Source organism: Podarcis filfolensis (genome assembly GCF_964270895.1).
Source record: "Podarcis filfolensis genome assembly, chromosome: 4".
Lineage (NCBI taxonomy): Eukaryota > Metazoa > Chordata > Lepidosauria > Squamata > Lacertidae > Podarcis > Podarcis filfolensis.
Window position 1 is genome coordinate 52,424,823 of NC_139607.1, and position 22,205 is coordinate 52,447,027.

Here is a 22,205-nt window from a genome sequence, read left to right on the forward strand (position 1 = left end):
GATGAGTGCCACACCCCATAGTCAAGTTTGACTGGACTTAACCGTCCAGGGGTCCTTTATCTTTATCTATATCCCACAACGCACAGGCACTTTGAATCAGCAAAAGGGCAGCCACCAACCTGTAAGAATACACAGGCATATATTTTCTATCCACTGGTATATATCAAACCAACAACTGAGCAGTCTTGTGTTATATTAGATGATTTGGAGAAGCAAAGCAGTTGGGGTTGTGTGCCAAATCCTGTAGAACTCTACTAATCTCAACAGGACTCCAAACTGCTCATGTTTCTTTATGAGATTTCCAGAACTCAGCTTGCAGAAGCTAACACATGCCTCAGAGTTCACAAGCTCAGTGTGTGCGCATCATATAAGTGCTGGCAATTTATGCCTTACTAGCTCTGTCATAAATCTAGAGTTGTGATGGTTCCCTTGTCAGTTGAAATATTAGTACACTGAGTGCAGCGTTCTGCGAGAGCTTCCAGCTCTTTGTTCTGTAGAATGCACCTTCCACACATCTGGCTAATTATGACAGCACAAGCTGCCACGGGACACATCTGCATGTTTGCAATCGAGCGAGTGAGCACGCCTGCACGCACACGCATCCACACCCTACTGACAAGTTTAAAGACCGTTAAGTGGGTGGATTCAATTAATTTTAATCATGCTGATTATTAGGGGCATATTGGGGGTTGGCCAGGCTGGCCCCCACCAAACACTGGTGGAGGAAGAGGGGGGCAGGGGGAGCTCACCGCCCCCAGCACCAAGATCCCGGTGGGGTGCCATCATGGCTGCCCCCCCCTTCTGGGCGCCATGCCCCCGCAGGCAGTACACCATGCCCCCATGGGTGGTGCACCATACCCCCAGGATGCATGCCATGCCCCCAGGAGTGGCGCATCACGCCCCCAGGGCACACTCCATGCCCCCGGTGCCAGAGCATGAAGCTCCGCCACTGCCACCAAGGGCACACAAAAATTCCTCTGCTGCTTGTCACTTTCTTTACTGCAAAAATGAATAGTCACTGTGGGGAGCAGGATCCTGGCTCAGCTGCCCTTTGTTGTGATCCATCAGGGCTGCTCTCGTTTCCTTGCAAATCCACTAAAATCAACCCAAAAACTCTTAATCTGGGTGAGTCAAAGAGCTGTGGGTTAGCCCCCGACATCAAATTTAAACACATTTGTTTGAAAGTTTCAGCCGTGTTGAATCACCACCACTCATTTTACAGTGTTGAAATTGAAATGAGGTAAATGAAACATGGAAGAAGAAATGGAGGAATATATCCAAAAAGAAGAATTAGAGAGAAACAGCAGATGATGATGATGATAAATAATTTCATTTATACCCCACCCTCCCTGGCCAGAGCTGGGCTCAGGGCAGCTAACACCAGTAAAATTACAATAAATACATAATGGGGCAGGGGGGGAACCAATTTAAAATACAGGTTAAAATACAATTAAAGATGACTGGAAGGTTGTTGTCAAAGAATTGGCTAGATAGTTGGCAAGCTTTTTGGCCTTGCAGCATCCCACCCAACCCTTCATGTATTCATTAGGGCAAGAAAAACCTCTTGGATCCCTGAAGAAACCGAACAGAGTAGCAGAATACACAGAGAAGTGGCACCTGCTTAGGTGAACTGAAGAAGAGAGCTTCTTCCAAGTTGCTGTGAATTAAGAAGCACAAACTTTCCCCTTGGTAAGAGTTTCCTCAAAAATTGTAAGGAACCATATCTATTTGTAGAGCAGTCTTTGTTGATGTTGTTTTTTCATTTTCTAGGGATGTTATCCATCCCTCTCATTTTAATATGATTTTACACACATTTTACTTACCAAGCAAAACTATACTGATTTAATTCAAATACTTTTGAATTCCCAAGCCATGTTGCAAATCTTAACCACCCCTCATTTTTGGAAGTTGAAAAATTCAACCCACCCTACTAGTGGAGTAGTGTCTGTCTACTCTGCTAAAGCAGACTGAGCCCCTTGAACTGAAGAGGCTCCTCTTGGCCAAGGCACTTCCTATTTGAGGCTCATCCTGAGGACGACTGCTGTTGGGGGGAAATAACATCTGAGAGTTGCTCTTATGAAGTCTCTAGCATGTGTCCTGCATGGAGACTGCCTTGCCTCCATACTGCTGAGACTGTCACTCAAAACAGAAGAAGATAGTCATCTCTATCAAGGTTGTGAGCAGCCAGTCCTGGAGTCCAGGCATCCTTGTCTTTAGCTGCCAGCTCTTGCAAGTTGGCCTGCGCTTTTGCAACTACTTCACTTTGAGGCAAACTCCCTTGGACCAAAATTTGAAAACAGATCACAGATCTGTCATTTCCTCTGTACATCTAGGAACTGCCCAAGCAATGGTTCAATCATTCTACTTAGGAGATGGGCTGAGGGCTGCTTTCTTCTTATACTTTCTCACTTTCATAGCATAACTGCTAGGAGCAGCTTCAAAGCACCTTTGCCACATCAGGCAAAAATTACTTCAAAAACACTGCAAGAAGCAGCAGAGTAACTGTACATATAATGATATGCACAAATGGACACTGTACATTAAAAAAAGATGGCTGCCCAAGCTTACAATAAGATGGAGGTGATATGGCAATGGTGGCCATTTTGAATTTGGAGTACTGGTGTCACTCAGAAGTACTCCATTTTAGCCTCACAGTCAGAAATCAGAATGGGCTTCTGAAATGTGTCCTACAAAAACAGGAACACTTGGAGGAGCTGAGATTATGCTGTAAAACAGGGATGGGGGCCAAATGCAGCCCTCCAAGCCTCTCCATCTGGCCCGGGAACACTCCCCAGGCCCCACCCCTCACTGGCCCTGCTGTGAACTCATTGTTTCTGATTGGCTGGAATGTGCCCTTGAAATCTGCAAGTGTGCAGGGAGGATAGAGGGGGGGTGTCGCTGTGTGTACAAATTAGCCTTCTGTATAACAGTGACATAGTGTGGCTCCAACCACTTTTGCCTCTGGCCTCACCCCCCACTGGCATATGAACCTTGGAAGGCTGCCCAGAAATGAGTGCCCCCTGGCCTGAAAAAAGGTCCCCTCCTGAAAATTGTCGACCCAAATGTTGTTGTTTTTTGGTGCCCTCTCCACACTGACTGGAAACAGGATGAAAGAGTCCACCTTCAAAAGTCTCCACATTCCATTGGCAGGTCATTTCACATGGAGTTAAGAATATCGATTGGATGTCACACACAAGCACAGTGAAGCCTCTTTGCTTTCATAATGAGAGCCTTTTCAAAATTCTTGGCCTGCTTCGTTTTCCTCTCAAGTGGTACTTTATTCTTTGTAGCCTATGATTTGTTTGTACGTAAAACAGCTATTAAGTTTACTAGCTGCTCTGAAAGGGAATCTAGAGTTTGGGTTGACGTTGTCCTCCCTCCCCTTTCTCCCGACACATCTGGGATTTCTTTTCCTTCATGGTTCTTGCTAAGTGGTAGCTTGCAGTTGTACCACTAGAGGACACCCTTGACCAACATTGCAACACAAACGAACCTAAAATGTGACTGCGGTTTAAACGTGTTTAATGGCTACGATTCCCGCGCTCGAGTACTCACACACACAGCATTAATATATAGTTAAGAATGTGTGCAAAATGTTTTGTGGGAAATGAAGGCTGATGCAAAAGCAAATGGGGCATTTTGCCAAACAGAGTTATTGTTAACAGTCTAATCCTATGATTGCATTTTAATTGGCAGCAAACAAATCACGGTTTGTGCAGTGCCAACAAAAGCACCCCACCTTATTCAGCACATCCAGCTCTTAACACTGCTAAGCACAGCACTGGGGAAACTACATTTTTCTCTGACAAGACTCCATTACCTTTTTTACAGACACATTAACAGGCACAAATACAACAGGTGAAGCTTCTCACCGACATGTAGTAGTGAAAGAAATTCCACCTGGTGAAATTAACTATTTACTTATTGTTTGACATTATCACTCAAGACAGCGAGTAGCAACAACCATGATATATAATAAAATGTTTCTAAAGTAAAGTCAATACAACTTTTGAAAGGTTGGTTATCAAAAAATGAAAAGCTGATAAAACCAATCAAGGACAGAAACAATGGTCATAGCAAAACATTAAGGCAAGCCATAGTTTTTTTAAGTCAGTTTAACAGGTCAAAGGCCTAAATAGAATGTTTTTGGTGGATGCTAGGAAGACATCAAAGATGGGGCTTAAACTTCTCTGGGGAGGGATTTTACCACTAAGAATTTCTGGGTGCCATGTAACTGTTAGAATTAAAAAATGATGACAATCCAACCAAGCACCTTCCAAGCACAAAAACTGCTGTTTTATGCAGCTTTGAGATACCTTTTCTATTAAAAAGCTAATAAAAAATAGAAATAAAGAAATAAAGAAATAATGTGAGTATCCTCTGTTGCTTTCCTTAATTTTTTTAAACTTGCTAAATGCATTGGCATACCTTTTTAAAAAAAAAATAAGCAAAACAAAACACAATCCACTTAGAACACCGATTTACATGTAGTAAATCAGCTTTATTTGTGATCTAACTTTGATATCTCTCCTGACTGAGCAAGAAGCCAAGGAATTATGCCCCCTCCTGCTTCTTGTAATATCCTTGCAATAAGCCTCCCTGCTGCCTATTTTTATGGTCAGGTGCACATCTTCTGGCGCCTTTGCTATTCTGATTTTGTCATGAGAACACACTCTTTGCCATACTTAGCCACCAATACTTTGTAAGCTGTCAACCCCTAACCCATAAGCACCTGACTTCATCTTGGCCACATTCACAACAGACATCGAAAACACTAGTGTCCTGAACCCCTGGCCTACCTAGCAGCAGGTCAGGATGCCAAGTCCAAAGTTCAAGGGTTGACCCACACAAGCAAAGTCCAAAGTTCAGGAAATAAGGTTCAGGGTCAATCCCAGTAGTGAAATCTGAAGTCCAGCAGTCAGGATACAATCCAGAGTCAAACCCAAAGCACAGTTCCATAGTACTCCAGGAACATCCCAGCCAAGGTCCCTCAGCATGGGGAGTTGAGCAGACACAGCGCCTCAGCTCTGCAGCCTTTTATACTTTGCATGCTGATTGCAGCACCTGGGCTTGACGAGTCATGTGACCCTCACCTGTTCTGAGTCTACTCCAGCTGAGGAATCACACACCTCTTCCCAGACCTAAGGAGCCCCACCTGGCCAGCTAGGGAGCTGTGGGTCCTTGCCTGCCTCAGCCTCCGGGAGCACCACTCCTACTGCTCCCTACATCTCAGAGCCCACCGTGTTCATGGAGACAGGGGCCCTCTGGCTCTGGTGATGGGTGCCCTCATCATCCTCCATCACCCTGTGGGTACTTCCTGCACCAACCTCTCCTTCCCCATCCCCAGCTTGCCCCTTGTTTGTCCCAGTCCCAGCTACACCCTTTGCCAGGACCCTCTTCCTCCTTCCCATTGTCATTACAACTAGGATGTCACTTTGAACAGTCATGTCTTCCTCGAAAAAATTCTGGGAACTGTAGTTTGTGAAGGGTGCTGGTGGTTGTTAGGAGACTCCTATTCCCCTCCCAGAGCTCCATTTTCCACAGTGGAGTAACAAAGGATTCCTCTTCACAGGAAACACTGAAAACTGTAGTTCTCTGGGGAGAATAAGGGTCTCCTAACAACTATCACAGCAGCAGCAGCAGCGCTTTGTTTCAGGTGGGGGCCATGTCATTATAAGAGAACAAGGGAGGTGTTCATTGTGACTTCCAGCCCCTCTTTTTCTAGAAAAATAGCACTGCTCAGCTCCTTTAAGAATGTACAGCTCCCAGAATTCTTTGGGGGAACCCATGAATGTGTAAAGCGGCATCATAGTGCTTTAAATGTACAGTGGTACCTCAGGTTAAGAACTTAATTCGTTCTGGAGGTCTGTTCTTAACCTGAAACTGTTCTTAACCTGAAACACCTCTTTACCTAATGGGGCCTCCCGCCGCTGCGCGTTTTCTGTTCTCATCCTGAGGTAAACTTCTTAACCCAAGGTACTGTTTCTGGGTTAGCGGAGTCTGTAACCTGAAGCGTATGTAACCTGAAGCGTCTGTAACCCGAGGTACCACTGTAAGGTGAAAAGTCACCCTTATCATGGAACTTGATGATTTGGGGCAAGTACATCTCAAATCTTTAAATTCTTATGCTACTTTTCCACATGTTTTTAGATCAATCACAGGTGACAGAAGATGTTGCTGACTTTACAAAAGCAACCATTTCAAAATGAAAGTGATATAAATAACTTTTGCTGCTCAGATACTAAATCTGAAACTCAGGGCGGGGGGGGAGGGGGAGAGAAGCTCAACAGCCGAAACAGACCTGAGCTATTTGCTGTTGGATCCTAATGCTGTTTGGCATGCTGGTAAATCAATATGGCTTTGAAAAAGAGTTTGAAAAGTCTGCTTAATCGTCTGTGACCTCGGCAGATATTTTCCTGGTTCACATGGAACTACTTGGCTCGATTTAAGTTGAAGAGGTCATTGTATGTGTCAAGATCTGAGGACAGTAGAAAAACAGAGCCTGTAAGTTTTGCTGAGATGGTCTTTTGTATACTTCCTAGCCAAAGGTTTCCTTGAAAAGTTGGGAGGACAAAATCACATTGACTGCTGTGTGTACGGCTGCATAGCTGACATCAGAGACACTCCTGACTTTGTGACAGACAAAGGAGTTGATGCATTGAAGGGAGATAACTTATCTAGTCATTTTTAAAAGCTAGAGTTTTCTCAACTGAGCCCATGCCTAGTGAATGAGAGACTACACATAGAGGTTTGAGTTTAAATTGACAGCAAATTAGAATGAATATATATATATAATGTCCAGTAGCACCTTAGAGACCAACTAAGTTTGTTCTTGGTATAAGCTTTTGTACCTTCTCTAAGTTGCTACTGGACAATTTTTTTATTTTTTTATATATTTTGACTGTGTCAGACCAACACGGTTACCTACCTGAATCTAGAACCATGGAAGGCACCACACTGAGCTGCAGCAAATTAGAAAACGTAAAACTTCAAACAGGTAAATATTATATGTGAGCTGGGTAAAAATAGTTTGAGCTCCTATAAATCCAAAGCACAGGATCATAATGCCTGTTGCACGCCACCCCAATCTCTGAATGGTGTGAGATTCCAGGAGTTCTGGGCACTTACGCAGCATTCGTGTTTTCTTTGGGCAAAGAGGCACAGTGGAAACTGTAGTGTCTCTAGGATATATGGTTTATTCACACATATATATACAGTGGTACCTCGGGTTACATACACTTCAGGTTAAGTACGCTTCAGGTTACAGACTCCACTAACCCAGAAATAGTGCTTCAGGTTAAGAACTTTGCTCCAGGATAAGAACAGAAATCGGGCTCCGGCGATGCGGCAGCAGCAGGAGGCCCCATTAGCTAAAGTGGTGCTTCAGGTTAAGAACAGTTTCAGGTTAAGAACTGACCTCTGGAACGAATTAAGTACTTAACCCGAGGTACCACTGTACAGTGCTATTTTTCTAGAAAATATGGTGCCGGAACTCACCATGAATGCCTCCCTTGTTCTGCTGTAATGACAATGGTGTCTACCTGAGAGGTGCCGGGACTGAGTTCCAGTGAGTTCTGGCTGAAAAAAGGCCCTGCATACCTGGAGGGGTTCACAGCATCGCCACCCCAAAAGGGTCTTGTTTTCCCCCTAGCCTCTAATTCAAACAGAAATCAAAGATTGCTCTCAAACATTGCTCTGATTCTTTCTCCAGCTTGCTGCTTTAATTCTAGGTCACACCACTGCTCCCAAAACTGTCTACTCTAAACTCTGTGGAGGGAGGAGGGCCTACTCATTTGCTGTCTTGCACCAAGCCCCCTTAATCCTCCTTAATGGCTCATCGCCCAGGTTTATCACCTCGCCAAGACTAGCCTGTCTATTCCAAGAATTAGAAACCTTCAATAAATTCTTTATTATTATTATTATTATTATTATTATTATTATTATTATTATTATGTCTTTATTGTTTTAAAATAAATACATTTATAGAAAGAAAAAAGAAAAATACAAACAAGCAAACAAACAATAGAAAAAACAAACAACGATATAAGAAATAGCAAAATTAATATAACAAACATCATTTATATTCCCAAAAATGCAAATAATTATGGAACTTGTGAAGAGAAAAATTAAAAGTGACTTCCAATTAGTCTCGCTGTACTTTATCTATTGATTACCTTATACTACACAGTTACGTATTTCTTATATAGTTTCTTTTTACATCCCTGCAAACTTATATTTATACAATACAAGGGTCAGTCTAGTTCTGCCAAGAGGTCTCCTTTTATACCATAATTTTTTAAGTAATCTTTAAAAATTCTCCATTCCTTATAGACTATTTGTTTTATTTGGCCTCTTATCCTTCCTGTCGCCTTTGCTAGCTGCAGGTATTCTACCATTAGGATTTGCCAATCTGCCGTGTTAGGTATTGTATTTTTCCAATTTCTTGCTACTAAAATTCTGGCCGCCGTTATCCCGTACGTGAACAATGTTCTTTTCGATTTCCCTATTTCTTTTGGCAATATGCTTAATAGAAATATTTCTGGCCATTTTTTGTATGTAAATTTAAATATTTTTTTAAGTTCTTCATATATATTATTCCAAAATACACAGATGTCTGTACAATTCCACCACATATGCAAGTAAGACTCAATTTCTCTGTTACATCTCCAACATATAGATGATCTATTTTTATACATTTTAGCAGGTTTTTCTGGGGAAGCCTTCAAGAAATTCTAACACTTACTGGATCCAGGGATTAGAGCATTCTGGCCCCAGTTTAAGACCCCCAAGCATGCCTAAAGCTCTAGATTTGGGGTGAGCTCCTTTGGCTCAGGGCCTCAGAATGGTTAACTCTCTACTCCAAGTCATTCCTTGCATAAGAACATATCAGACAAGAAGAGGAGCCTACTGGATGAGACCAATGGCCCATCTATTCCAGCATCCTTTTCTCACAGAGATCAACCAGATGCCTGTGGGAAGCTCACAAGCAGGACCTGAGTACAAGAACATTCTCCCCTTGCTTAGTTTCCAGCAACTGGTAGGCAGAGACATAGCATCTCCAACTGTGTAGGTAGAACTTCGCCACTGTGGCTGGTGGCCACTGAGAGCCTGCTCCCAATTAACTTTCCAACCTTCTGCTGTGAGGAGACTTGTCTTGTTGCAGTTCCGGAGCATCTTCCCCATAAATTTTGTGAACTTTAGCTCCCTGAAGGAGTATATTCTAGGTTCATTTTTAATCCTCGAATAATACCTGAAAGGGGCTAGAGATACGTATCTAGGGCACCTATCTCTGCCACCTGCAGACAGTTCTACATCATACAATGAAAGTACATTCAGTGTACATGACTTCCCGCCAAATAATATTGGGAACTGTGGTTTCCCTCTCACATAGCTACAATTCCCAGCACCCTTAACAACCCACACCTCCCATGATTCTTTGGGGGAATTCATGCCCTTTAAAGGTGTGTTGAATCATAGAATTGTAGCATTGGAAGGGACTTCAAGGTCCATCTAGTCCAACCCCCTGCAATGCAGGGATCTCGGCTAAAGCATCCATGACAGATGGCCATCCAACCTCTGCTTAAAAACCTCCAAGGAAGGAGAGTCCATCGCCTCCCAAGGGAGTCCATTCCACTGTTGAGCAGCTCTTATTATCAGGAAGTTCTTCCTGATATTTAGATGGAATCTCCTTTCTTGGAACTTGAATCCATGTGCTTTAAATGTGTGGTGTGGATTATTATCTCCTGTGAACTGTTAAAGTTCTCATGCAGACAGCTGGGGTACTGTATCTTCAGAACAAGGTTTGAGGCATCTTTGTATAAAAATCAATGTTCCAGCAGCAGCTGACTGGGAAGGTTGCCATTAACTACACCTCCAATGTCCTATAACATTCAGGAAACGGGAGGACTTTTTGGTTTAAGAAACCTATTGTGACCTCCAAATACCTCTGCAGCCTGCTAAGGGAGATCTCTTAGCCATTAGAAAAGGTGAAGTGGCATTGGGTTCGGATATTTATTGAGTTGGACACACTTCCGACAAGTCCTTCTGGGCTGACTTTATCATCCTACATTTATCTCCTCGCTCCTTTTAGTACCAGTCTCCATGCAGCTCACTTTTGAGTCTTTGTCTCTCGGATGTTTGCTAGATTGACCGCTGGCGTCATCACCAGCATGTTTCGAATCGTACCTTTTTAATGAGCATCCCCATTAAAAATCAGAATGGAGACAATGTAAAGCATAAGGTTATTTTCTGTCTCCAATGGCTGACCTTCCGCCGTCACTCCCCACCCCCAGTCCGGTTACTTTATTCCCAAAGTTTGCGTACACATTTTGGAGGTTGTCCTGTTCAAGCAGTGATAACACAAAGTTAATGTGTTTGCTTAAGAAGAGAAAAGAGCTCTGACGTTGGAGACCATCACTAGAAGGGCACAAAGCAAACCTCAGGAAACAGAAAGAGACGGGGCGCCAAATGTCAAAATGCAGGTTAGTAAAGTGGAATTTGAGGGGGAATTTATTTTCTGGCTAACGAAAGGAAACAAGGGTTTAAAAGTCCATAGCTAGTGCTGTGTACTTGACCAGACAGAAAACTTGGACAAAGAGTCTTGACCGACCCTTGGCTAACAGAGTACAGACCTAGGAACTGACACAATCCCATTTTTTTTGCGATGGAAACCGGGATCTTGTTATTTAGTCTCTTGATCATTGTTGCCTTTTCTTCAACAGTTCAGACAATGTCTCCTTCAATGATGCTTGACAAACTTCAACATCAAGAAGGTAAGTTAAAATTCTGTTCCCATACTACCGGTTCTGTTAATGCCTTCGTTGCACAGTGTGGCCAATTTCAGCAGAGTTTTGAATGAAAAGTTTTGCAAGAAAAAGGGAAGACTTGTGCTGCATTATTGCAGAAAGCAACATTTAACAGAGATGAGTCAGAGTCTAAGGAACTCCACCAACCGTATTCAATACCACTAGACTTTGTACAAGACAGATTTGTTTCCAGGTACTGGGCATTTGCATGTGAATTACATCAAAAGCGTGGATTTGACTATATGAGTTGGCAGAACATGAGACTCTTAATCTCGGGGGTTGTGGGTTCAAGCCCACCTTGGGCAAAAAATTCCTGCATTGCAGGGGGTTGGACTAGATGACCCATGTTGTCCCTTCCAAATTCACAATTATATGATATATGAAGCTGGCCATTTCCCCGACATCAACATGCTACAAGAAATGAGACCATAGGTCTTTTTTCTTTTCAGGTAAAAGCCAAAGAGCCGTGGAAGAGTCTGCATCTAATCAGCAGAGGAAGATCTTGGGATTTTTATCAGCATTTGATGACATACAGAAAAGTACCAAACCTAGATTAGATCCCAAGACCACAGGACTTCAAGGTAATTCATATAACAACCATTGCCTCCCATCAACTGTATGGATGCATTAAGCCATAATGGATTGTTTGCAATGAATTTAATGGCATGTAGCTAATTCATTTTTAAAAATAGTTTATTTAATAAAATGTATACACGTCAAAGCAGTTTGCAAAGCAATAAAACAATAAAATTGAGGAAAAATCACAGCCATACTTAATACTTACAAAAGTTAAAATAATGAAACAGATTAAAATTGCCTCAACTTTCTAAGCATCTGAGTTGGCTTGTCTAAACAAGGGTGTTTTTAGCAGGTGCTGAAAAGAATACAGGGAAGGTGTCTGCTTGCTCTCAATAGGCAGGGAGTTCCAAAGTGCAGGCACTGCCACACTAAATGACTGAGTTCTTACAAATGTGGAATGACTGTTATGTGGCACCTATAGCAGTGCCAGTTTTGCCACTCAAAGTGGTCGAGTGGGCACATGTGGGGTAAAGCAATCTCATAGGAAAACTGGGGCCAAGTTGAAAAGGTTTTAGAGATCCTTTCAGTTCAGTCACTTAATTTCAGGTCCACAATTACTGCATGAATGTGTATAGAAATGAGCTGTACTACAATAGAAATAATTAAATTCATCATATTACTGTAAATAATAAACCATTTGAAAAGGGTTAGAGAAGATGTCAAGTTATGGACACATGTGCAGAGCAATCCTATGCAAGTTTACTTGGAAGTAAGCCTCACTGCTAGACTGCAGCATAGCAAAGCAATTCTGCTTAGAACTGTGCTCCATTTCATTCAGTGGGGCTTATACCCAGGTAAATAACAATCTTATGCATGCAGACTTGGAATTAAGTCCTCCTGAGTTAAATGAGCCTTACTTCTGGGTATAGAGGATTGCAGCATAATGGAACTGATTCACCTGAGCAAGAAATACTGGGACAAAAAGAGGATTGTATATATTTAAAATGTATCAATTGCAAAAATATATGCATGCAACAAATAAGGTCAATGATCGTTGATCTATCTCAGTGCCCTATGAGAAACAAACTAACCCACCAGTTTGATCATTAGAGTGTAAGTGAGAAAAACTGGACACTAGGTTTTTGAGAAAAAGGCCATTCATTAGCTCTATTCTTCAGGTTCAGAGATGTTTATGTTTTGAGTTTCCGGGGTATATGTAGTATTTCACAGAGCTGTATCATTCAGAGTTTGATACTCTACTAGTGATCAAAATGCATCTGACAAATGCCAGTGCCTTTCATTATATTTTCGTGTGGTCTTTTTAAAAGGAATCATTGGTCTTAATTGTCTTCCATCTATATCTCCGTTATTTATGGTACTTGCAAAGCAAATTGGTTTGATATATTATATCTTCCATTCTTACAATGATATGTGTTTCAAATACTGCAATGCTTCATGCTCTGAAATATTTGGATATTGGCAACATTCAAAGAACACCTAACATTTAATTACTAATGCTTTTTTGACCATTGATATGTGTGCTATATCTTTAAAAAGAAGGAGGAGAGTTAAAACATTGCAGAATTGCACTTCTTTTGTCCAGAATGTATCTCACTGGTCCAAATGAAAAGGAACATTAAAATGGAAAATCTCTGAGGTTTTTGGGGGAGGGTTACTCCTATGTATGGATGTTTTACAACAAATACCACAGGTTAATAATAGTGCTAATACTAAAAAGTAGGTGAATCCAACAGCCATAAAATATCAGGAACAAAAAATAATGAGCCTGAAATAGGCAGCAACCTACCCATTCCTTCCTAGACCGCTTGGCGTACATAATTTGAGAAAACATGTATGCCCTGTTTAAGACTACACAAAATAAAAGTATGCTTCTTCAATAAAACTACCCCATGCAGCATAAAACCACAAAAACAAGAAATGCCCATGCTCTCTTAATTGGGGAACAGAAAGTGTCCAAACAGAAAACCCAGTGTGCAGATTTATTTGAAGAGGTGAAAGTAACCCTATTGCTGAGATACTGGATGCCTTTAAAGGAAGAATGCAGCTCTGTGTGCACTGACCACTGTTCTAAATCACCCTGAATTTAGCGGCTGGCATGGGAAGCAGCAATAAATGCTACATATCTGCAGCGGGTATAAAGTCAAGGCAACGAAGCCATTCACCTAAACATCAGGCTAAAGGAGGGCTGGGAGAGAGAAATAGTTGGCATTGTTAGGCTGACCCTAGATGAGGTCAGAGGGCCAGAGCCTCATCAGTTTCAAGTGGCATGATCTGAAGGGCATCATTCGGGTGGTCTAAGGAACACCATTTCTGAAACTTCTCCCCAGTTCTCGGAAGGTAGTGCCTCCCCAAATTTCAGCACAATTCCACAAGTGTCCCCCTGCATTATATGGTGGCAGTAGCATGCTTTCACTCTCTTTTAAAGTATCTACTAAATAATTTTCCCAATTTGCATTTCAGCTTATGCCAAAAAGTTTGGAAAGACAATCAGAAAGGTAAGAAACTGTCAGCTTTTTAAACACCTCCTACCAAAGTTTCCAGTATGCAGAATAATTGTTCTCTTTTGCGAGGGTTATACTGTACTTAAATATTGATTCCTGAAGCTTATCTCCCTGTGAGTTCCCCAGTGTGCCTGGAGTAGCTGCAAATAAGGGCTATTTAATTACAGGCTAACCTTAAGCATGCAGCAGCCCTTAGCATGCAAATGGAACTGCCCTTTCCATTGAACTGAATGGAGCAGACCTTGTAAGAGTGACAATATCAATGCACACACTGAAAATGACTGAATCAAGAGTTACTATTTTTAAAATTCTCATTTCAGGTTCACATTTATGGTCTTAAGCTGTAATTTTTAAACCTTTTCTCTCTGGACTTTTTTTCTGGACAGGATATTTTAGATGAACCTCAGGCCAGTCGTTCTTTCTTGCAACAAGATGATGTTGCTGAATCAAGGAAGGATCACCTGAGAAAATCTCCTTTAATTGGGAAAAACTTCAGGAAAGCAGCGCCATCATCTTCTAAAAAAGCAAAGAAAAGAGGTGTGTGTTTCCAGCAAGAAAATAAGGTTCCTTTCTGTTTGATTGCCTAAAACTCTGAAGAGTTGAATAAAAGTCATTAAACAGCCCTCTGTGTGTGGAGGCCAAGAGGCCAGGCTCCTTTCCAGAGTCACTGATCCTGGGGAATCTTCATTTTATCCCACATGGTGTTGCACTATGACACCTGCTACAGGAAGCCTGTTCATGGTTTGGAGGGGTTTCCATGGACCACTACTGACAGAAGAAAAGGTTGCTGGTCACTTAAAAAGCTAAAGCTAGTCATGTAGGAGAAAGTACATATAAACTTTATTGTGATGTGTAATTCTAGGGTTAGGCGCACCCTCTAGGGTTAATTTAGGGCTAACTTACCTCACAGTAAGTAACTTACCTCACAGTACGATGGAATAGGGAGAACTATGTAAGCTGCCTTGAGCTCCTTGGAGGAAAGTCAAGACACCGGTAATTATAAACATAGTAAATATGTCATATCTCTCTAAGCATACTAGATAGTGGGCACCATTCCACATAACATACCATCCAACCTGGGCTTTGAGGTTGGCTGGGTGGGGGAGGGGGGTTCTCATTATCCCACCATCAGCTAAACCAGGCGAGGGTAGCCAATGGATCTCAAATCCTCAGGGAGTTAGGGACTTTGCATGTGAAGACAGGCTCTGGTGGACTGAGCGATGAGACTAATAGTAGGTCCAGTGGTCAGGAAAAGTGGTTTCTGCACATACTGTAGAGAGAAGTGAGGGGCAGATGGGGCTTGTCAAACTGGGAAGGTAGCCCTTCCAGGAGAAGGAAAACTCTGGTCCTAAACCTCTTCTGCCTTGTGGGGTATCTTCGGTAGAAGAAAAGGCTTAAGGAGTAAACTCTGCACAAATCTGGAGTCCCTAAGATGGTTGGATGCTGTGCGGTATGCATCCTTCCAGCAACCCCTGCAGCCAAGCTGGTGCCAAATGTTTTGCTCTTCCTTCCTTTGGGCCTCATCAGTGAGGCTGAGAAGGGGGTATTGTTGTACAGACAGCCCAGGACCTGCATACAAACTGCCCAGGCTTGTGCCCAGGGAGGTCACTTCAGTGCTTAACACAGCAGTTTGACTTCACCCCTGGAAGCCCACTCCATTGTCTCTTGAGACAGATGGATGCCAACAATGGTAACTGAAAGCTAAGCTATTCAAATCTTAGGATGTGTTGAGCCCCTGCTTTTATCTGTGATGGTATCATAATAATTCAATGGTAACTTCAGTTGTTTGTTTTCTATGTATTATATTTTGGTTTTACAGTATTTTGGAAACAACTCTGTTAGTCTGTTGTAATTCTGAGCAGCTTAGAAGTTTGTTAATTATCAAATAGACCTTCTGAAAAACAGGCATATGGAAATGGGGGAGTAGAGGGGGGTAGATAGTGGTGAAGTGAACCTCAGATATGTCCAGAATAAGCAAAGCTCCAGACGCAAGACACACCCATATGAACCATGTTTTAACAAGAGGCTATTTTGTTCTTTTCCAGCTTGTTTTTGGAAATACTGTGTGCAAAGCAAGTAGGTTTTTTGAACACATCAAATCAACGAACCTTTATGGAGATTAAGGAATCCAGTTCTGACAACGAAATCTTCAAAATCTGAAAACATTCTTTTCAACAGAGAAGATTCAGCAGATATTAGTATAAATAACCGTTTGACCATATTTGCTTTGTGCGCATATGTATTTGAAAGACTCGTGCCAGTATTTAAGATTCATGTCAAGTATTTTTATTTTCAATGATAATATAATAAAATAATTTTTATACAAGCAATGTGGCATAAATGGAATGTCCACAGTAAGAAGCAGAGGAATGTTTGTGGCTGGTTTTAAAACTCTCAGACTGTATTTGGGGGGATTACTGTAAACATGAAGGGTTAATGGTAAACAAGCCTGTTTCTCTAATTTGGGGGGGGGGCGCTGGATCAAGCCAGAGCAGGACACTTTTGACAGGTGGGCAGAGCCACACACCTGTCAATCACCTGATATATGATATCAGGTGATTCAAGTAAAAGGGAGAACTGTGAGTCCATAAAGTCATTCCATGTTCTTCCTTTGCAGCCCTGATTTGAATTCAAGCCACAGCTGCAAAGAATCCTGCTGTATGCAAACCCATCTCTCTGTGAGTATAGCCTCCACTTGGGAGCATCGACCAGGAGATCCTGAGTGGAACTAATTCGAGCAGGGCTTGCATTTAATGCAAAATTCAATTTTGGGAGTGTACTCTAAGGCTCCCAATTGCTCTTTTGCAGCTGCAGCTTTACCTGCCCCACACCTGTCATATGATGACAGGTGTGTGGCATGTGGGCATGGCTGGGGGGAAATAGGACCCATGTCAGACTTAATTTGGCCCGTGGGCTGGAAGTTCTGTATGCCTGCTCTAATTATACATAAATAGGTGTCCTAGATACTTTTTCAAAATTGGACTTGCATATAGCTGATGCTGGGAAACTCTCTTTAACATGTCCATTCACTCCTATGGAAAATATTAATGTATCAGATGCCTTATTATGTACATACATGAAACATCACTGTTACTTGCTCTTCCTTTTATTCATGGACCACTTGTAGAGGATACTGCAAAGAAGAATTTCAGGTACAGGAAATCTGAGAGTAAATAGTACCAACACTAGAGCAATAGATTTGGTGGCCTATGCAAGTATCTTGGAATGAATAGATGAGAGTGAGGAAGCTTATGCAAGGCAGCTTCCAGTAAAACTTTTTACTGGGGTTAACTCTTAAAAAGGTACCTCTTTGCATCAAATGCTAAAGAATGAACTCTGGTGATCAAAACACAATATGCACTGTTCTGTGGCATGCCAGTGACTAATGCATAAGTCTGTATAAGTGAATGAGTCTCTTGAAGCCATTCAAAAGATAGGCAAAAGCCACTTGCAAAGCGCTTTTCACTTAGGCAATTGGGCAGAGTTATGCTTCAGATTTTTCCATTTAATTCCTTTATCACAAAATGCAAACGTGTCAGTATGTTCTTAAAGGAAAATAAGCACAATACAACATATTTAAGTCAGAATTGGTGTATTTTCTTTTCAGGTTTGTAAGGCATATTAAACAACTACAATGATTTTTTTGTGCGGTTTAAATTATATAGACGTCTGAAGATGAGGGGGGAACAGAAATATTTCTTTCATGCATACTAAAAAGTCAAACTCAGCATTTAATCTTGGTATTGTAAAATAGTTTAAGTTTTAAACAGGTTCACTCTATAGATTGGGAAAAAATTGCAGGATTTAGCACTGTTTACATTAATCACAAAGAATGTGAAGCATGCTACACCAAGTACATTTTCATGATTATACAGTACAGAAGTAATATATCTTTAAAATAGAAAATCCACACTGTTGTAAAATTGGTAAGAAAAGTAGTCATCTTCTTGAGATGAAATATTTTCCTATTCTAAAAAAAGTTCAGCTTATCAAATATACATTTTAATCAATCTTATATGGGGATAACTATACAGAGGAACTGATAGCTGCTACATTTAGTGGAGAGAATTCCTAGTAGCCACAGTATAATCCAGTAGGTTTTGTCTGCTGTTGTGGCTCTTTTGTTCCTTTACACTTTGAACATGAACTTTCAGAAACATCGCAGTAATAAAACGTGTTTTCTGCTAATCAATGTATATTTTTCAAAGATGTCCAAATGAATCCTGTTCCTAAAACAAGAATAAAGGGACCTCCTCTTCCTCAAAACTGAACAGCATTTGTGAATTTTATAAACGAATGAGGTGAGTAGGAAGAGGCCCCATTTCAATAGCCTGAGGAAATGTTATCATTGAGGCCAGGTTTACCCATGCCTGTCCATCACTTGATGACTACAGCATGTGCTGATGAGCCATCTCAGAGCAACACCATGATGGAAGTTCCACGTCATCTGAAGACAAGAGATATTTTTTTAATCCATTCAGTTCACAAACTGGGTTTTAAATTTTCAAGTGTTGATTAATCAAGCAACATCCGTGCACTTCTTAATAAGCCCTTAACCTCTGGTTTTCAGAGTGCCTTACTAAGGAAAGACCTCCTTAACTTCAAGTAAGCTTGAACACTTCAAGCCTTGGAGCAGCAGGGTGGGATAACAGCTATGAATTGCACAGTCCCTGCAGAGGCAAATCTGGTACAGCAGACAGAATTTGCCCACAGCTTTGTAGCTGAGAGGTGGAGCTTCAGGAAGATGGAATGTATTTTTTTTAACAACATTTGACCCGGTCCTTTTATTTGTATTCATATGATATAATCTGTTACTTTCTATTATTTACACAGGTGAGTACAGTTTGTACACATGTTGTGTTGTGTTTCTGTCACATGGATCTTGTGAGACAGAATGCACCGATTTCTGCTTTAAAAATACTTCAGTCGCTGAATACATTTGGCAATAGCTTAGAAATAAAATAAAAATTGTGACACTGACATCTGTGAGAAGCAGAAATCAGAGGTGGGAGATCAGCAACTTGTGTGGTAGGCATAGAGAAAGGGCTTAAGGCTCCTGAATCTGTTCAGGGTATCACAGGGAACCTGTGATAAGCCCTTCTGAGTATCCAGTCTGACTTCCTTTCACCAATAAATGACCATCACCACACACAGCACCTGAAATTAGATGGTAGGAGCTTTAAGGTCAGTCTTGGCTCATGGATAGCTTTGAGCTATGGCATAGCTGTTTTTAGATATTGTAATGTTGCTACAATGGAATGCTTTCTGACATTGCAGTGCCATTGTTCATTTGTACATATGTCCCAGCCTAAGTAGTAAGAAGCTGATGCAACAAAGCTTAGGGCTGTAAGCCACACAACATGTAAACAAGTCATCTGCAGCATGCCGGCCATAATGTTGAAGGGGGTCTAGAAGTGTATGATACAAGCCCATGGTTTAAGGGCGGAGATACAAGAAATGGCACATAGTAGACTAGATGCACTGTTAAATTCCCCTGAGGTGACTGCCCCTCAAAACAGTACAATCCACATTTCTTAAAATCCATAGGTGTTCTCCCACTGACCAACAAAAAACGGACTTTATCTAATTCTCTCTGTCCTGATACGGTGATCAATGCTTACAGAAATACCTTTCACTATTGTTTAGAAATTTTAAAGCTGCAATTACTATCTAATCTAGATTCTAATATTGCTGCAAATGTTTTGAGTTTTGTTCTATTGCCAAAAAAATAATACATATATTTGCATGTGCGTATGCGCATATCTGCAATGCAACAAATATACAATTATACTATACTTGAATTAGCAGATCAATAAAATAATTATTTCACAAGGATTGGCCAGTTTCATAACTTGAAACTTTGCAGCAGAGCAGACTCTTCATTTTATTCTTGAGGTTTTCCTTCTTTTTAAAAATCAAGCTCACTGAAGATATATAGAAATAGAAGATTCTTGATTTATTTCATTCTTTTTGCAACATCCAAATAGGCGAACTCTATTTCCCGATCTGCAGGACAAGTATTTGTGAACTCGTCTCTCGCATATGCATTGTTCAAATATCTCCAGATTCCAGTCATTTCAGATGGAAATTCAAAATTTCTGTATTTCTTTGCCACAACCTAACAGAGAGAAAAGGAAATCATCATACACGTGGCAACAGTTAGATTACACTCTATATGAAGATGCCTTTGAAGATTGCTCAGAGGCTCCAGTTGATGCAGAATACTGCTATTCTGATGGGCATAAAACAGAAGTCACATTCACTTCAAGATCTACTCTGGCTGCCTATAAGCTTATAGCCTACTCCAAGGTATTGATGTTGGCTTAAAAGGTTCTAAATGGCTTGGGAACCAAGTACCTGTTTGAGCAAGCTTCCCATTATGTGTCAGCACAGCAACGAAGATTTGTAGAGAGCGCCCTCCTCGTAAAGGTAAGGTAAAGGCAAAGGACCCCTGGATGGCTAAGTCCTGTCAAAGGCGACTATGGGATGGGGCACTCATCTCGCTTTTCAGGCCGAGGGAGCCTGAGTAATGTTCAGGATAGCAACCCATGCAAGCGCCTTCTTCCTTGTGAAACTTCCTACCTCTGGGGATACATTAGACATCTCTAGATTAGTTATCTAGATTTTTTAAGATGGACCTTTTCACATAGATCTTCAAATCCTTGTGGGAGTGTGAACAAATTAATTTACTGAAAAGTCCATTTGAAATATTGTGTTGCTGTCATTGGTGTTAAGGACTTTGATACCTTATTCCATACATTTTATTGCCTTATGGTTCAAGGGTAAACAAGCACAGTACAGAAAGGAAAATCCAGACCTTGATGATATGTAGTTTTGGCAAGAGATTGCAGTCTGCTAGCGTGAGTTCATCTCCATCTAGGAATTTCCTTGTGGAAACAGTGAGTTCTTCAGTACTATAGGCATCGATTTCTTCAGGCAAGGGGGCATTTAAGTAGTTATTCAGTTTCCTCAAAGCCTTCAGCAATGATTTTTCCAAATCTAGAATCAAAGAAGACTAGAATAGAATTCCTAGCAGAGTTTGGAAATCTGTGATGATTGGTATGTGGCCCAAACAATACCCACCAGGAAGAAGAGGGAAGTAGCCACATGTTCAGGAGGACCTCAAGATTTGGAGAAATAGAAAAAATGTAGAGAGACAATGAACTCAAATGTTTAACCTACCTCCACCCTCAATAGGACAAACTGGCAAAAATGTATGTGTGTGTGGTCATATACAGTGGTACCTCGGGTTAAGTACTTAATTCGTTCTGGAGATCCGTTCTTAACCTGAAACTGTTCTTAACCTGAAGCACCACTTTAGCTAATGGGGCCTCCTGCGGCCGCTGCGCCACCGGAGCATGATTTCTGTTCTCATCCTGAGGTAAAGTTCTTAACCCAAGGTAATATTTCTGGGTTAGCAGAGTCTGTAACCTGAAGCGTCTGTAACCTGAAGCATATGTAACCCGAAGTACCACTGTATATGAAAAGGGAGGGGGAAAGCTCCAGAGATCAAATCCAGACTGTGGAGCCACTCATCAAAGCTCAGAGCACAAATTGGATTCAAACTACAGTGGTACCTCAGGTTACATACGCTTCAGGCTACATATGCTTCAGGTTACAGACTCTGCTAACCCAGAAATATTACCTCAGGTTAAGAACTTTGCTTCAGGATGAGAACAGAAATCGTGCTCTGGTGGTGTGGCAGCAGCAGGAGGCCCCATTAGCTAAAGTGGTGCTTCAGGTTAAGAACAGACCTCCAGAAAGAATTAAGTTCTTAACCCAAGGTACCACTGTATAGTGGGAGCAGGGGGGCGGGGATGGCTCTGGTTGATAGAGGAGGCGGCAGAAGAAAGAGTTAGGTGGTGGGAGAAAGCAGAAAACAGGCTGGTACTGAACAAAGATGTAGAAAGGACAGAGCACATGGAGGAAGTGTGGGTTTTTTATGGGGTATGAAGCATTAAAAAATCCACCTCATGGGCAAACCCCACAAGAAGTAGCCAAATGTTTCTTTATCATGCTTTATAGTCATGAAATGTTGACTGTCATTTAGAACAGACAAACAGAAAACTGAGAGGCGAGGCAGAATGGAGTATAATATTATGGAAGAGGGTCTGGCTGGCTGGCTGGCTGGCTAGCTAGATGGAACCATAAACAAAAGCACTCCATACTGCAACATTTTATTGCAGGTCTAACTTTTACTATTTAAAAAATTTGTATTAACACAAAAAGTTATTTTGATACAACAAATAAACATCAAACCTATCCAAACAGTGGAGTCCTTGAGTAAGCTTCTTTCATTCACATTAGTTAGGATACATGCAATAATGTTTTACAGGTACACATGGAGCAAACACGTTTG

General features: G+C 41.4%; 2 protein-coding genes across 5 annotated transcripts in view; one reads left to right on the forward strand and one right to left on the reverse strand.

Moving 5' to 3' along the window:
- Positions 1 to 1,625: 1,625 nt before the first annotated feature.
- Positions 1,626 to 16,097, forward strand: LOC310760435 (uncharacterized protein). 2 transcript variants are annotated; one of them, XM_083608890.1, is made up of 6 exons: positions 1,626 to 1,689; positions 10,722 to 10,772; positions 11,255 to 11,386; positions 13,806 to 13,840; positions 14,233 to 14,383; positions 15,892 to 16,097. In XM_083608890.1, exons 2-6 carry the CDS (start codon positions 10,730 to 10,732, stop codon positions 15,924 to 15,926), a joined length of 396 nt encoding a protein of 131 aa, XP_083465016.1. In that variant the 5' UTR covers positions 1,626 to 1,689; positions 10,722 to 10,729; the 3' UTR covers positions 15,927 to 16,097. The 2 variants fall into 2 exon arrangements, with proteins under 2 accessions (XP_083465016.1, XP_083465015.1); XM_083608889.1 differs by lacking the exon at positions 1,626 to 1,689 and having other exon boundaries at positions 10,479 to 10,772.
- Positions 16,098 to 17,421: 1,324 nt separating this feature from the next.
- The window catches only part of CLIC6 (chloride intracellular channel 6), a 136,703-nt gene continuing 131,919 nt past the window's right edge, over positions 17,422 to 22,205 (reverse strand). For all 3 annotated transcript variants that reach the window (XM_083608845.1, XM_083608844.1, XM_083608846.1), the window contains 2 exons: positions 20,664 to 20,845; positions 17,422 to 19,964 (listed from right to left, as the gene is read on the reverse strand). In XM_083608845.1, coding sequence (XP_083464971.1) covers positions 19,803 to 19,964; positions 20,664 to 20,845 — 344 coding nt within the window. In that variant the 3' untranslated portion in view covers positions 17,422 to 19,802. The remainder of the gene's footprint in view (positions 19,965 to 20,663; positions 20,846 to 22,205) is intronic.

Coding starts and splice junctions, on each gene's coding strand:
- LOC310760435 (XM_083608889.1), top strand. CDS start 10,664: ATGGAAACCGGGATCTTGTTATTTAGTCTCTTGATCATTGTTGCCTTT. Junction 10,773..11,254: donor CAAACTTCAACATCAAGAAG/GTAAGTTAAAAT, acceptor TTTTCTTTTCAG/GTAAAAGCCAAAGAGCCGTG. Junction 11,387..13,805: donor CAAGACCACAGGACTTCAAG/GTAATTCATATA, acceptor TTTGCATTTCAG/CTTATGCCAAAAAGTTTGGA.